This window comes from Gallus gallus, chromosome 4 (assembly GCF_016699485.2).
Source record: "Gallus gallus isolate bGalGal1 chromosome 4, bGalGal1.mat.broiler.GRCg7b, whole genome shotgun sequence".
Taxonomy (NCBI): domain Eukaryota; kingdom Metazoa; phylum Chordata; class Aves; order Galliformes; family Phasianidae; genus Gallus; species Gallus gallus.
Window position 1 is genome coordinate 79,088,888 of NC_052535.1, and position 17,407 is coordinate 79,106,294.

Below are 17,407 nucleotides of genomic sequence, written 5' to 3' on the forward strand. Positions count from 1 at the left end.
TAAGGGCAAGCATCTCCCATGAGACACTGCATTTCTATTTTTCCATCTTCCCTTTTTTCCCCTTTTTAAACACAATGTCTCTCAGCAAGAAAATATCTAAAAAATTGGACCAGACAAAGTTCCTCAGAAACCTGCCATTTGGTGAACTAGAAGAGCTCAATGAAAAGGGTATTTGGCAGAAATTGATTAAATGAAAATTCCACTGCTGAAGAGAAAAGTATTCTAATGTCACAAAGCTGTAGAGCCACTCCTAAGCTAATGGCTTCCCTTGCAATTTTATCTCACTGAAAGATGTCTTGACCAGGTCACAGTCCTCCTCCCTCAGTTCACCTACACGTCAAGTACCAAAGTTCTGTGTCCTAGTCCACCACATCATGTGGTGCATTTCCAAGGTGTGCAAAAAAACCAAAGACCAACACTTTCAGAGGGACTGAATCACTTAACAGTCTACAACTGGCAGTGCATAGGGATATAACTGTTATCCTTAAAACAAACAAACAAACAAACAAACAAACAAAAACAACCCTAGTGCTACTGGGCCTGAACAGGGTAGGAATTTCCCTCAGAAAATGAGAAAGATCTTCACACTGCTTTCACTCCCATATGTGCTTGCCAAGGAGGAATTTCCAGCCCTGGCATATTGCACTAAGAGAAGGCTGATCTGGTGCCTTGGCAGCTATTGGGAATGCATTAGCAGAATTTTCACTCCTAAACATTAGGACAAGTCGCTGTTCTTCCTATACCACCTATTTGGTAAAGGCAACAAAGATAGGCAATGTAATCTTGAGCTTTGGCCTAAGAGCATCTGAGTTGCCTTTACCAACACGGCTCAGCAGCAGAGGCCTTACACAGCAAAAGCAGCAGGTCAGGACCTGACCGAAGTAGGAAAGAGCATAAGGAAAAGCAGAATTAACAGTGTGCAACAACATGCAGTAGGAGGGATGCAATCTGAGTGCAGAATTCAGTTACGCTGTGATTAGTTGTATTCCATTTGTGCTGCTGTCGTGCAGCTGATAATAAAATGAGGACAACAGGATGAAGATTATTTGTTTCATTGCCTCTGGGCCACTAGTCAAGCAAAAAAAGTGAGATGCCTCTATGAGAAGCTGGTCCATAAAGTTTCTTTTAGTGCAGGTTACAACGATGACCCTCACCTTGATCCAAATTGTCCATTGATCAGGCTTCTCCATTTGATCAGCCAGAATATAAATGAGCATGCGTGCTTTATGCTCATGCCAAAACATGTATAATGAGACACTGGAAAACACACAGGGTTCCTGCTGAGCAAAAAGGGTTCCAGAATGAGTTTCCCTGTATGATAATGGATACATAGCTGTTTCCTCAAAACAGATTAAATTCCCTTTGAAGTGAACAGTATGCATAAAGAAACAGCTGCTTCATCTTCTAGAAACCAACAAGGAATACTATCAGAAACCAAATTCTGTAGATAACAAACTTACAAATCAGAACATACAGCACATAAAGGACTTATTCCTAGTTGCATTCATTTGGATTCATTTTTATATCTTCTGCATGTTTGGTGCAGGAAGGAAATCACTGGTATACTCACATTCAGGCTACAGAAAATAATTTAACTGCATCTCAACTGCAATGCAGAAGAGAGGCTTAATTTAGAAAGTCAGACAGATTTTTCCTTAGTAACTTCATAAGAAAAAAAAATCCTCTTTTTATTTCAATATATGCTCTTTTGCCACTTCATTTTTACCCCTGAGTGGGATTTGTTTTCTTTTTAAATTTGTAAGCACTTTCAAAAAATAAAATTCAGCATAGCACATCCTCCCAAACCTGGCTATTCCCTGTGTTTTCCACAGAGGTCTGTTCCAGCTCCTAATTTTGTCTGCATCTCACACCTACATTCTAGCCTAGACCTAGAAATATTCACTGACTAGGAGCTGAAATCAATAGCAATTCATGGAAGCTGCCAGAGCTTCAGTTTAGGGTAATTGATTGCTGTGGTCCTGTTGAGGCTCTACACTTTTAATATAAGCATTTCTCCCAGTGATTTCTTCTGTTAGTAATTTAGTGCACACCGTTTTCATTATAAGGAGGGAACTGTGATGCTTACAAATCAAGCTCTACCAGTTTTACACTTCCTACATGGTGGTTATATCATTCCTATACCACGTGTCCACTGAGGGAATTCATTCCAAACGTCTACAGTTTTCTTGCAGGTTGCATCAGCAGAGCAGGGAAAGGATCAGGCCTCAGTATGCATAACAGCACAATGTGATTATATCAATTTACTATGAAAGAAAGAAGAGAGCCCTAACTTTTTAATAGCTATCTCCTCACTGTTTCTTCTCATTCCTTAAAGATATAGTGCATGTTTACACTGCTGAAGGACAGTTCTGCAGTAGGCATGTCACAACACTAAGGATGCTACTGGATAGATTCCAGCTTTTTAATCTCTATCTTGCAGACCCTTTGTCCAAGAGTCAAGGATTTCTGGAATGGATTATCAATAGGTTAATGATTTTGGCCTGTTTGTCAAATTTCTGTCTCTTACCTTAGGCAGAGAGATGACCCAGTATTTACTCTCTAAGTACTCCTAATAGCCAATGTCAATGCTTTTTATCATGCAGCATTCTCCCACTGCTCCACTAAAAGCATGCACTATATGGGTTCTATTAAAAGCCCAGGGAGTTGCAATTATGTTGACTGTGCCATTTTACTCTTCTGAACCACGAGAAAAGAAACTGCTGCATAAGTGTCTGCTCCTTCAAGCTGTCTTGTACCCAATATCTGCTAATGCAAGGTATTGATCCATTCATGAAAATGATTTAGTAGTACAAGGTTAGCCCAATTCCATTTTTAAATTCCACAGTCCTTAAACAGTGATTCTTCAAGATATCAAACTGTAGCTGGGAAGTCTGGCAGTCACCTTGTCCAGTGAGTGGGGATTTGCTGATGCTGATTGGCAACAAAATGTTTCCATCGAAGGCATTTAAGCTGGGAGCATTATGAAAGTACAAAGGCTTCTGACAGCTTTTTTTTTTTTTTTCCTGTATTTTTCCTCATATTAGGATTAGGAGATAGAGAGAGAAGTAGTAAAATTGCTACAAGTCTTTCAGCTCAATCTGGGAAGGCAACCCATGGGCAATTATGTCAGGTGCCAGGCAGACACAAAGCAAAAAGACTGCTCATTATATAAAGACCAAGTACAACGTGCATACAAAGAATAGATGAGGTAATGGTAACAGAGTTCTATGAACTCCTGAGTTCTCTTAACTCATGACGGTGCTCCATGGGCAACAGCACCACACATGCTCAGCATCAAACTCTTGGTGCAAGAATTTCCTTGCAGTCTAACAGCTAAGGCTTCAGTCAGATTTTTGTCCAATTTTGTTCTCTATTTATGCTTCTAACATCATAAAACCTAGGAAGAGAAGAGAGGTGGATATTCAGAGCCTTATTATATTTGTCTTTTGGAGCTGCAATGGTGCAAATCAGGTGCAAATTTTCTCACAGCTAGGCCTTCTCATGCACACTGCAACCATTAATTTTCGTAAAGAAAAATGAAGTTAGAAGTAGACACTGGAAAACGTTGATGCAATTAAAAACTGAATCTTCAGCTTGTTTTTTAGAACAAAATGCTCACACTTTCATCTGGAGACACAGTCACAAGCCTGTTATAACTGTAACCATATGCCTATCCAAATTGTCAAAAGCAACGAAATCATTATCTGCAGATGCACGCAGTTGAGAGCAAAATTAAGTGGATGAGTCAACAGAAGACCTGCGCTTAAAAGCACATCTGGAGTTTTCAGTGTATTATACTCTATCACTGAAAAGTTGCAAAGTAGTATTTAGTTGATATATTTGCATGTTAATTAATTATGATTTGCCCAAAACTACTGTGAGATGCTTAACATTGCATTTGAAACATAGCGGATATCAGCAACACCTCAAGTATGTATAAAATATGAATGGAAAAGACCTATTGAAGTCACCCAGCTCAGCTTCTGTTAGGCAGCAGTCTTTTCTATGGTATGGCAAATGGCACCACGTGGTACACACCTGCAAGGGTTCCAAAAAAAGCGTACAACTTCAATATAATAAAGCAAGGAAAAATTATAAATTAGGGCAAAATCATCTCATCATTGACAAATGTATTATCCTGAAATGAATGAGATGTTTAAAAGGGAACTGAGAAGGAGCCACTTGGTTTGCTGAGTCCAGTCTCACGTAGTACAGAGAAGTACAGCATAAATAACTTCATTAACTGCATCTTAGAATAGCCAGAGATTTATGGGAAAGCAGAAATAACATTTTTTAAAAAGTCTGTGCACTAACAGAGAATACTATCAATAAATCTATTTCTTGATCCTCATTAAAATCTCATGCATCTTAGGAAGATCTATCTTTAAAGAGGCAGATGCAGAATTTCTAGCTGGAGGGTACAGACTCTTTAGAGGATTTTGGTGGAGTTTCTTCCTTCCCTATATGCAATTCATTCTTTCAAATACCTTACAGAAATACTTCACAGAAATCCCCAGAGCAGCAGTATTTGTGCTATAATATAAGTATTCCGTATTTTTACCGAAGTTATATTTGAACTCAAAGACTCATTTGCACAGTTTAGCTACCCAAAAATAGGTCTTTTAGAGCATAGCGTTCTCTTCTTCCTTGCATATTTATTAGAAAAGCAGTAAAATAAAACAATCTTTAAAATATCTAAATGTTTCTGAAAAATAATTGCTTTAAAAATACTAACAAAGGTTTCAGTTCAGATGTTATGCCGATGTTTCTCCCTGCAACACTTTGCACTGCCAACAAATCTTGAAAATCAGCAATGTGAAAATGAAAATAAGGAACAGATTCAGTTCTCATGAGAATCTCCAGAGTGAAAGTTTTTAAGATCATCTCTATTAACTCATATAGCACACCTTCTAGCAGAACTATTACCTAGCTGATTAACCAATTGAAAGATTTACAAAAATGCCCATCAGCTTCCCCTCTGGGCATTGCAGAGAGTCATGGATTCCTGAAGTTTTAAACATCAAGATTATTCTTTGAGGGAAAGGAGTTTGATATTCACAGCTGTATGGTTGTTTGCTTGATCTCTTCAGGAGACTGATTCCAGACAAGTCACATATTCACTCTATTCAGTATGAAAATTGTCATAACAGACGTGTTTTTAACCCTGGTCTTCTCATCTTGTTTAAGTTAATATGGGTTTTATTTACAAGAGCATTTTCACTCCAAAAGGCCCTGAAAGTCAACTCCCTAAATGGAAAGTATTGTAATTTCATATGTAATGGCAATAGTACAGAGCAATCTTTCCCAGTGTGTATTAAGAGAGCAGACATGAGAAATTCAGACGTCTACATTATCAAGAAGTACACCGGCTACCTCAACAGCAAAAAAAAGCTTCCAGGGTCGCAGGACTCAGAAGTACAGTCTGTATGGCTTTCAATACCGGGATGACTGTGTGGGCATTTTTATTACATCTCTATTCTTCTGTGGAATGTCTTTGAGCTAGAAGATTTTAGCTGATGAACACAGCAGTAACATTTTCTTCTTCTTTATGTTAATAGTCCACAAAAGATTGTGTTTTGCAAGGTTAATTTCAAGTCGAAACTCGCAAGGGAATGAGAATAATTAGGCCCATTTAAAAGAATTCTCCCCTCTGGCAGAGTCAATTGAATTATTTATACATTATCTTTTCATATAATTGTACCTAGGACTGCGTAAATGGTTGTTTTTTTTTTTGGTCTAACTTTCAATAAATTCATAATACTTGCATTTCAAGTTGGATACACTGCCTGCACCTGTGACAGCAGAGAATGGCTCGCTTTCGATGAGAAATTAATCCAGAGGGAAACAGAAGCATGCAGTTTAAAAGCTTCCACAATCATACCATACTGATTAAAGCTCATCAGCTGAAGAAGTAATATTAGCAGGACAATAAATCTTGGGCTGAATCGTGCTACCCATTTCCACTGAAATAACTTCATTGACTACAACCACACCGTGCTAAAATGTGAGTGCTCCTTAGCTGAGAATCAGTTCTATGATGCAACCCTGCAGCTGCAACTCCTTCCTACATTCCTACAATATTCCTTGCAACAGTTCCCACGTCCCTCTTTGCTGAAGGTCCTCAGATTGTAGATAAAACCTAAAAATTCTAATGAGATGCTGAAGTGAAAAGGAAACCTGTCTGATGCTGTACAGATTAATTTCAGCTCTACTGAGCACTCTTTCCCTCTTTGACAGAAACAAACTTGAGAAAGTTTGAGATGGCAACACCTGAAATGACATTCCTGGTACAAAACAGTTATTTGTTTGCTACAGTCAGAAGAACAACTGACCCAAGTAGACTGGAAAGCAACTCACTCTGCAGCGATCTATGAAAATATATTTTTGTATCTGCTTTTTTTTTTTTTTTACCTAGATCACTCTACAAACACATCAATATAGTGAAATCCCACCACTGCTCCTGAATGTACTATTAAAGGGTTCTGACATGAATTTTGTGGGTTCTGGATTCCACTATATTCTTCACTGTCTGCAGCAACTCCAGATAATTTTTTTTTGTTTTTGCAATTCACTGTAAGTTTCTAAAAACAAGAAGTATTTCATTGCCTCTGGCTGTTTTTCCTTACCTCTGCAGCAACTACATAATGGGTATGCATCTCTATTTAGGGACAACTGCATTAGAGAAGATGGAGGGCTAGATAAAAGAGTAATCCATTAAAAGGCTAACAGAAACACATACTTATTCATTCAAATTGTGTATGGATAGGAATGATAAGGAAGGAAATTAGGTATACTGATTAACAAATTAATATTTTTATTAAACAATAAATCTGCAGTGCAGTAATTATCCCAAGGCTGTGGCTATGCTCAAATCACTTTAAATTAACTTCTTTAAAAACAACACCAGAAAAAAAAAAAAAAAGAAAGAAAGAAAAAAAAAACAAGACTGGTCTTTGCCAAGAATGCAAAGGCCTCAGATATAATTGGTTTTTCACAGCCAGGCTCAACTCCTTCCATTTATTTATTTTTAGAAGACAGTTAGATAGGGAATATTTTCATAGTTATATCCCATGCCCTGAAGACACTGATATCTGATCCTGCAGCCATGGACTGCTTGCTTTTGCTGCAACGCATATTTGAGCATGGATGGCCTCAGACAGCAATTTGATGCTAAAACACTGTTTAACTAGCTCTGATATCTCTCTTTTTGCTATCAGATATGCACTTTCATGCAATTCTATTTGACTGGCTGACAATCACATTCTTGAGATCTAAGTCAACTTAAGGTGATGAGAATAGCTAAAAATTGATGGTTTCTGACAAGGATTGGAAGGGCAAAACAACACAGAAGTTTCAAAGACTACTTTTGCAAACCTACTTATGGTTTCCATAGCTCTCTGAATCTGGAATTAGTCTTCTAAAAGATGCAGTGAATTCTCTCTGTTTCTTGAAAACAAAAATCCTTAAGTTTCTTAGAGTCACTATTCATGCAGTCTTGTTTGTCAGAATTATTATCTATTACTTGAATCACATCAGTTAGCTATAGATTAGGAACACAGGATAACGTACAAACATGGGACTATCTCAGCTCTTAAAAACTGTACTCAGGATATTCTATGGTATATGATGACCACATCAGAAATAACACCATGTCCACACGTTGGCATAATTTTACCTCAACAGAAGTAGAACCAATTCAATGCCTATATCTTTCCAAATAATAGTGTTGTAGAAGCTGTATCTATGTCAGAGGCTGTAAGACCTTTAGGTGACCCTAGAAATGCAGTTTCCTCTTGGCACTTTGCTCTGGGGACACAGAATTTTTCTTACAGATGAGTCTGGTCAGAGTTCATGAAAGGCTCTGCTGTTATCAGGATTTTATACAGTTCAGAGAAGATGGCAACTTACAACTACATATACTTTTTTGTTAAATTTTGTTCCACAACTGACACAAAAAACATTCCTTATGTGTTTTAAACAAAAGAATCCCACTGCATAATTCCTAATACGCAGCAAAAACATATGTCAAGGACTTTCCCAACTACTACAGTTCTAAAATCCTCATTTTAGTGGTCACATGGGATATTTTGCTTACAACTGAAAATTCTTTATTTTCTCTCACATTTAACTATAGTGCTTACAAAGAACAAGTGCTGGGTGCATTATTTAATTACATACCCATGGAGCCAGTGTGGTCTCCAGTCTAGCAGACAGAAAATTCTTTCCTCCTTTTATATTCTTCTTAATTATTATTTATCTAGTATTACATATCCAATTAGTGTAGACCTCCACAGAATCTTAAACATATTAAAGAAAAGTCAGGCTTTACTTGATCAGTGATATCTAGTAACACTGTTTAACAGCTCCATTAAAATAATGATTGAGTTTTATTCTAAATTAGAGCTGCCTTTGTCCTATTTAATGTGTATTAGATATTCTTTTTATGGTGTATACATAACTTTAGTGTTGGAACTCCGTCTAACCTTGCTTGTACGCATCAGTGATGTTTGGTATGTAGTTCATATTTTAGTTTAAATAAAGTGCCATTTAATCTAGAATTATAGATGGAAGTAATGGAAAGTGGGATCTCACCATGCAAGATTCAGATTCTGAGCTGAAATTCCAACAAACCTACTTAACAATCTTTGTTTAATTGAGTAAAAAGTGGGGCTAAGATTGACTAACTTCATATTTTTAGTATAATTATTTTAAAATAAATTTATTACAATGTATTTCATTGCGTTAAAGTACAACAAGCACTCCACTTACACAGAAGACAAAAGATTCCCATCATGACCATTTAAAATCTAATTACTTGTAGATGAGAAATGACAATGTAACAAAGAACTTAATGGTTAAGAGTTGATATTGGTGTGAACTCTGTGTATTAAAAAGTTTTATATATTAGAATTTCTTTTCTCTTTTTTCTTTTGTTTTCAGCCTTTTTCTTTTCCATGCTGCTCTCTCCTATGACTTAGCAGGATAGGGCACTTGAGCCTTTATTCAGCTTTTACAAGTCTTCCTCAGTTAGAGCATAATTCAGCATTCACCAAAGCATACAGAAAACCTCCAGCTCACAGTACTCAGATGTGAGTTAGGTGCCAAAATCTTTAGACTACTGCCACTGGTTTTTGCTAGAACGCCTGTATTACCCTGCTGAAAAAATAAAAATATAAAATGGAGACCAAAGAGTACATTACATCTATCCAGAATCTAAGCCTGTTGAAAATAGCTTTTTTTCCCTCAGTTATTCAAGTAGGAGTATTTTAATTAGGAGAGCAGAGCAACCGATTTCCATTAGCTACACTCTACAGAAACCATTTCTCAATAGTTACCCTCTAAAAGAGCTTGCCAAACCATACAAATAGGTACAAAAATCCTGCAATCTCTTCTGCAGTCCCCTACTTCTGGCTTAAAGACCTGATTTCAGCTGTGCAGATGTCTTCATTTGCCTTTAATGGAGAGAGACTGAGACAAAGCCTGTGGGAGAAGGAGGGACTCTGGGAAGTATACAACATAAGAACGCTATGAGGAATGCTACTCAAATTTTGCTAGCAAAAACTCAACTCAATTAGAAGAGGGCTCCTTGATACAGTATATGCCTTTTAAACACACCATACAGATTGGCAGGGCTTTTCTTGGTAGAATAGGAAGCACTAGAATGTAATATACAGAGATATCAAAAGAAGAGAAATAATGTCTTCCAACTATCCAAACAGAGTGTATGCTTGACAAAAACAGAGCTGAGGGTGGGGTAGCAGCAGGTTTTAATGCAGTTAAGGCTTTTTTACAAGAGCACGAAAAACACATCGTGAATAGTTTGTGCACAGTCATCGTGTCTGAGGAATTTTTATAGAAACAACCACATCTCACTGAAGGGCATAAACTTGTCAGCTTCCAGCTCCAAGAATGCCAAGAGAAAACTGCATGTTTGCTCTCAGCTTAGCATTCAAATGCACAGCACTGAGACAGGGAACAGGAATTCTGCAAGGCGGCAGGCTGCCCCCAGGGCAGCTGTGATATGCCCTGTGCAATTCAGATGCACATTGGGTTGTACAAACTTGGTCTCCATCTACGTACTCTGTTATTTTGGTGATATTATTTCTTTGCTTTTTTTTGTTGTTGTTGTTTATTTCTTAAGTAAATTAATTTCCCTAAGATACAGTGCCTAACGATCTGACTATCCATGATATGCTTCAAATACTGGAATACATTAGACTATAAGAAGGCCCTATGGTGATTTGGTAATTAGCTTAACCCTTATGGGACAGAGAAGTAGGAATTTTTTATTAAATCAGGATAACACTGGACTATATTGATCTGACTGAGAAACGAGTATTTTAGTCAAGATGAGTCTCTAGATGAGTACATGCTGGAAACAGTGATGTTGTTTCCATAGCAATGCCATGACTGCCTCTGGAGTGAAATAGTGCGCTACCAGGAAATGAAGGGAGTTCAAGTGCTATGAGCTACATACTTCTGTGAGTGATCCAAATACATTCTCATAAAGAATATTTAGTGCAGCTAGATAGTCTGAAGATCGCTGCTGATGTGAAGTAAGCCTTATCAGTATGCTTCCAGCGCTGCAGTTTTCTCATTCAATACACCAAAGATGACTTATCTAAAGGCTTAAGCTATGGGCAACACTGCTAAGCCATTTCAGACTGAACATTAACAAATACAGCAACCTTTACCTCACTTTTCCAGTGAAGAGTATCGTATATAATTAAGGACACTGACACTCATTCTCCATAACACAATCACACACATTAAACCTTTCAGTGAAGAAAAGCCTCACATGTGTAATTATTTACCAGCTGACCTTCCCCCTTCCTTTCCTCTCACCTCCTCCTCCCTTTCCTCATCCTGCTCAAACAATACTGAGCAAACATGCTTGCAAGTGGGAAGTCATGTACATAAGTGTTGTATATTTCTCAGGAAAATTTACAGTCATAGCATAAAACTCACTGCTTTTCACCCCAGTTACTGTTTATGCTAATGTAAAACAAACCACAAAGTCACTAACTGTATTTTGCTTGCCTAAGGCTTTACCTAACATACATATTTTGATCAAAATTTGCAAAGTTTAATTATTTTCCAAGGGAGCCAGAAAGAGAACTAACTTAAGATCTGCACTGCTTTGTCTTTTTGTTTTCATATACACAAAGAATTCTCAGTGATTCGTAAAAGTGCTAAAATAATGATTAATAACCCAAATAAAGCCATTAAAACTGTTCTCAACTAAAATTTTACAAGACAAAGTATTTTAATTGAAAAAATCCTAGCATATCACTGTTAATCTGACAGTCTTTCCCAAGTAATTTGTAAAGATGTTCAAACATGAGCTGAATGTCCAGAAGCTCTACCACTGTATTTGTTGTGCCATTGTCACATCGGCCTCTTGGGTAAATAGATTGCAGTTCATTATATAGAGCACTGTTGTCTCTGAGGGAAGGTAGAAAGACAAGTATGTACCACTACCAGATCCCTTATTAACAACTTCAGAGACTAAATATAGCTATTAATGCAACTTCAGAGCTAAATATTTTCTATTTATTGTTTTAAACGTTTCAAGGAATCAAGCCCCTGGTGCAAAACAGCAAGATGTTTCACTTCCATTTTACATCTAGCAAGAAAGTGTGAAGCAAGCATTTTAAAAACTCAGTTTCCTCTTGTCTGTTTTCTTAACTCTTCTGCAGAGCAAGGCAACAAACCCAGCAACATTCAGGCTGGATATTAGGAAAAAAATATTCTTTGAAAGAGTGGTAAAGCATTGCAATGAGCTACCCAGGGAGGTGGTGGAGTCACCATACCTGGGAGCGCTCAAGAAAAGGGTAGGTGTGACACCTGGGGATATGGTTTAGTGGGCATTGGTGCTGATGGGTTCACAAGTGAACTAGACGATCCTACAGGTCTCAGTTAGAGGTGCAGTTTCGTTACTGGACAGATTTCAGAATCTACTGGAAAACGTCCTGCTGCAATTTTATAAGAACTTAAAGGGTCCTATAAGAAACAGGCTGCCATCTAAGATTAACCATCTTTTTGCTAATGTTTTTGCCAGTGTTCTCTTTTATCACTGCCTAAACTCTCTCATCACCATCTGACAGATGTTCATTCATGCGTATCTAAAAGATGTAGCAAGATCTGTATCTGAATCCAGGATAAAATACAGATATTCCAAAGTTATCCACATAGGTATCCCGAAGTTTAGAAACAAAAAGTTTCCCATCCCAAAACTCAGTAACATAGTCTGATTTCACCCCCAATCAGCAGTTTTAGAATGTCCTAACACTGAACAGGTTACTTACTATGAACTGTGTAGTGTTGTAAGGGTTAAATCAGTGATTCCTAGAAAACACACTTATTAGTAAATATTCCACAACAGGAATGTGCACACAGAACACACATCTGTGACTGAATACAACAGATGAGCACACATAAGTAGAGACAGTAACATTCTAAATAGTTATTCAGTCTCAAGTACCTTTGACGTCCATGTTGTATCATCAAGACATATGGTAGCATTTATGATCTCAAGACTGTTTTCCAGCTCTTCACAGGTATGCTGCTAGTTTGAAATATCTCTGTGGACAAGCACTTTAGAAGACTACATATAAACGCTTTCATACAAAGGGTAAATGAATTAAAAAACTGTTAATCAGGCTATGGAATTTAAAGTTCTCATAATGAGTTTCTTTAAACTTTCTGCCTCAATTTCCTCATCCACAAAATAGACAGATTTATGTGTACCAGCCCCTTACTCTCTTATGAAGATTAGTGGTTCAACGTGTACAAGAGAAAGGAAAATATATGCATACATACTAAGAACTACCCTACACCACCTCATTCACAACACTTCTCAATGTATCAATATTCTCATAGTAATGTTTTATTTTCAAGTATTTACACCCATTTGGGGTTTGAAAATTCATTTGTATCTGATATTTCATCTCTTCTCACGAGAAACGAGTCATTAAAATCTCAGGTCATCCTTATGAACCATAACTAACATCTGTTTTGTTTTGTTTTTGAAGTTCTCAGAAAATTTTATCATCACAATCCATAAAACAGCTTTTAACACAACAATAGGGACTGCCAAAAGCAAAGACTTATGCAAGTATTCAGGAGTGTGGTTTGGTTATCACATACAGACATACAGAGACTGCTGTTCTCATTCCGACTCATTTCTCTGCTCTAGAAGAGGAAGAAAACACCCATCAGGCAGCTACAAGAGTGCCCAGGAGGGACATAAGAGTGGAGGGCAAAGCTACAGTGAGGACACCGTGAGAAGCCATACTGCTACTCCATAGAGGTGTGCTGGCAAAAGAATTTCTCACTCTGTCCTCTCATATGAAACTACAGAAGTACAGTTGCTTGAATATCAAAGGCAAACACTGCTGCGTTTTAAAGGACCACCTAAAGATTGATCCTAAAAACAATCTTGTTAAAGAAGGCACCACTGATCTCACTTAATGTAGACAGGTGAAAGGCAGAAAAGGAATATCTCAATTTGTTTCCAAACTCATATTACCTAAGGATAAATGCACCTGTCATTTGATACTGCAAAGGCAGTCCCATTTGTTTTTTTTTTGTTTTGTTTTTAAGGACATCAAGAATTGCTTCACTTAATAATTTTTTTCCTCTGACTTTAATAAAGTGCAGGCCAAGCTCCAGATTAACTAGCCTACAGATCAAGAAACATGAAAGACCACTAGGAACAGGAAAAAGAGCTCTTCATGTTGGCAAAAGGAACCTTTCCACAGCAGAACAACAATTTCTGTTCAATATCTAATAGTCCTTCATACAATTCCATGGAGAAATATTCTAAGTCCTCTTGAAATAAAACAAAACAACAACAACAAAAAAGAGAATACAATAGTCTGAGCTGGCTCCATAATCTATTTCTTGTATTTCTCTTCCCTTATCTTCTGCAATGCACAGAAAATCACTTTTCTTGACCTCATTTTCTCTGGCTCCTCCTGCACTGTGCAGTGCAGGGGCAGCCTCCCTTACTGGAATGATCCCATAACACGGCTCTCAGGATGATGCCAGCACTTGATACAGCAGTGACTGCATTATCTCCAAACACAACTCACATGAAGCAGGTAAGCCTAATCCCCAAACTATGCACATCTCAGACATGAGAGTTTTGTGCAGCAGGGTGGCTGAGAACAGGGGAGAGAGGAAGAAGTGGCCTTTCAGGAAAAAGAAAAAGAAAAAAAAATATTGAGTAGCTCAGCATGAAATGTCTTCAGGAAATAACAGTATAAAACATGCTAGTCAGGTGGATAGTTATCATTCAGTCATCAGTTTTCTGTTTATGTCTCATTAACCAACTCCAGGACTGCTATTATTCACAGAATTCCCTAAATTTTGCAACCTTTTAGCTGTCCTTTATGATATCCGGGCATTTTCTGTTACAAATACTGCTAAGATTCTGGTAAGGGTAAGATATATTTATAAATCTGCAGAAAAAATATTTTAAAATGTCTCTCCTCAGCCCCACTAATGCTATCAACACTGAGCAAGGAACCACAATAAAGGATACTGAAGCTTCTATCTGTGATTGCTAAATGCCAGAGATTAATCCTGAGATCATCCGCTGACATGTATGTCTCACAGTCACTGTTGACAGATATTGAGTTGACATGATAGGTGTGACCATTAGCAAAGATTCTCCGGGGAGTGACTTCTACCATCAAATCCATAGGTTTCAATACAGGCACCTGCCAAAAAACAAACCACAGATCAGAAACAGAGTAAGGTCTTAACTAATGTTTTTGCTAGCATGATGGAGAGCAAGTACTCAAGGAGTGTGACGTTATAAAACTTCTCAGTAGTGCATGCAAGTTGAATTTCTCCATAGATGAACAGTTGGGCAAGACCACCCCTGACAACAGGGAAAGGACAGAGAAGAGCCATGGAGAGCTAGGCAGAACAGTGGAAAGCTTGGGCCACTGGAAGAGAGGCACTGACAGATATCACAGTGCAGACCAGTCCCATGTCTCACATATGCAGAAGGTTCTGGCTCCAGCAGTCAAACACTGAACTCCTAGTATTTTGTTTTTCCTGCAGTCTGTTTGCTCTAAATCACTTGCATTATTTCTTTTGCTACTTTATCTCAAAAAAAAGTCAAGCAGCGAAAAGGTTATAATCTCTGCAGAACATAATAAATACAGTCTTAGAAAACAAAGCCAGCTGATCACTGCACCCTTGTTATTTCCCTGTGTGTCACTTCGATGTCACGCTTCGAAATCTAGACAATGCCAGTTTATTCCCTGTTGGTAAAGCATTAAAAATAGAAATGCTATGATCCTCAACTGGGAATATGCAGTGTGGTTGAACATGCATCAGAAACAATCTATCAAACATGCAAGACCATTTAAAGAGAAAGACAGAAAAGTTAAAGCTTTGAGTTTAACTTGATGCTACGGCAACAAAGCAATGGTTCTCTTAGTCTTTGAATTCTCAGATTATAAGCAATCCTAAATGTCTTTGTTTGCTTAATGATACAGAACAGATACTCCATTCTGCATGAAATTCATTCATGTAGATCTTTAGACTTCAGAGAGTATTTTTTTCCCCAGTAGACAATATTGGCTTGGTTTGCAGGTAGGAGTTGATTGTTTCTTTTTAAGATTAGTGAAATTAATAGCATTTGTACAACACAGCCTTCTAGTTCTAACCTTTAGTCATCTTCTCTAGAAAAACACCCAAAGTGAAGTCAGCCATTAAAGTGTGAGAGCAAAATTCTATTACAATATGAGATTGATGACTGAACCCATCAGCAATGGAGAGCCTCATGTTCACTGGACTTCTGCAGATCTCCAAAAAGACAATTCTTTCATACTACAATATGTAATCGTAATAACGTCGTAATAACGACGAGACTGAAATCTGCTGTACTGTCTAACTCCGTTACTCTCAATGAGGTGAGTATAATGTTTAATATTAATTATAAGCAGGCTTCTCCCAGCACACCAAGTTCCATAACCTTGTGTGAAAGAACGTGAAGTCATGCTGAGATAATTTTATCAGGAAAAACAGAATTGATGATAAACTCTACACATTTCTGTGATGGTCACTATATTATAAAGGATTTGTGACTTAAAAATACGTTTTAGTTTCTAAACTATATAGTCAGCCAAAACTTCAAGAATAATTGCATATATATTTAACACTGGGTATATATTTAAATCTTTTACTGACTTGGTGCCCATGACTATCTTCTTTATACGGGAGCAACCAGGACAAAAACAGCATCTTACCTGTAGTGATGTTACTGTAGAAAGATCTTTAAGCTTTCCTTCTTCATCTTTTAAGTTGTACCCCTCTGGCCTCTTATCTCTTTCAGTAATTTTCCATAACTTGATTGTTTTATCTTTAAAAGAAGAGAGAAACAGCTTTCTGTCAGCAGAGGAATTCTGAACACGGTTACTCACCTTTCATAAAATACTCTTTAAAGAAGTTTCTGCGCCTTGACTTAGCCATGTTCCATGCTGAAGCTGTCTGGGTCTTTGAATCTGGCACATTCAATCAATGCTGCCAACTGGAAAAAATACTCATAAAGCACAACCCATACCCTGAAGTGAGTCAGAAGGCCCTGACAGCTGACAGACCCTGAAAAACACGTGCTGATATCTCATATCCAACTCAGCAGTTTGCAGGCAGAACATACCAAAACCACACAGTGCTTCCTGCTGAAGGTCAGACTTTCAAAGTCAAATTGTCAAGGAAATAATCTTGATACTAAGGCCTGTTAGTTACTTCTGAACCACACGAGAAGAGAGACCAGTTATACCTGCTCAGCTTGCTGTGGGAATGGGCAGAGGTGTACTGGTATAACATCATGAGTTCTAGCAAAGAAATGACTGTGTGAAGTATGAAACATTTTGCTCTCCTAACAAGGGATATCAACAGAAACAACATTAGAAAACAGAGAGAAACATGTTGTAAGGGTAAGAGAGAGAAGTGGAGAGAAAAAGAGATTAATATCACAGGGAATTGAATTAAACCTAAACTCTCCCTTTTCATGATGGATAAGATAATCATAAAGAATATCACAATAGAATAAGGATGCCTCTTGTTCAGCCAAGAGTTTTTTAAACATTTCAGATGGAATTTCTCCTTTTTTTAAAGCTGCAGATTTCCCTGATACTGTCTACTCCCACTCCAACCTTGCACCCAACCTGGCAAATTCTCCTTTTACTATCTCTCTATCCTTCAATAACTCCTTCTACATATGTATATACCTTGTCCTGACCTTCTAATAGTTGTTTTGCACATCTCTTCATGGAGCAGCCAGACTTTCTAAAGCTTCTGCTTTGGTCAGATGCTAACCTCCATTCTGGCATCTTTCCTCATTTAGTCCTTTCTTCTTCCTTCACCCTTTTCTTCCCACAATTCC

The 17,407-nt window shown here is 37.6% G+C and overlaps 1 protein-coding gene across 16 annotated transcripts in view; it reads right to left on the minus strand.

The window, feature by feature from the left end:
- PPP2R2C (protein phosphatase 2 regulatory subunit Bgamma) overlaps window positions 1-17,407 on the minus strand; it is a 175,922-nt gene that overhangs the window by 32,937 nt on the left and 125,578 nt on the right. For 15 of the 16 annotated variants that reach the window (XM_420804.7, XM_046940679.1, XM_046940673.1 and 12 more), the window contains 2 exons: window positions 16,269-16,381; window positions 14,549-14,726 (listed from right to left, as the gene is read on the minus strand). In XM_420804.7, coding sequence (XP_420804.1) covers window positions 14,549-14,726; window positions 16,269-16,381 — 291 coding nt within the window. Of the gene's footprint in view, window positions 1-14,548; window positions 14,727-16,268; window positions 16,382-16,477; window positions 16,574-17,407 lie in introns of those variants that run through there. The other variant, XM_015285828.4, reaches the window with a different exon arrangement.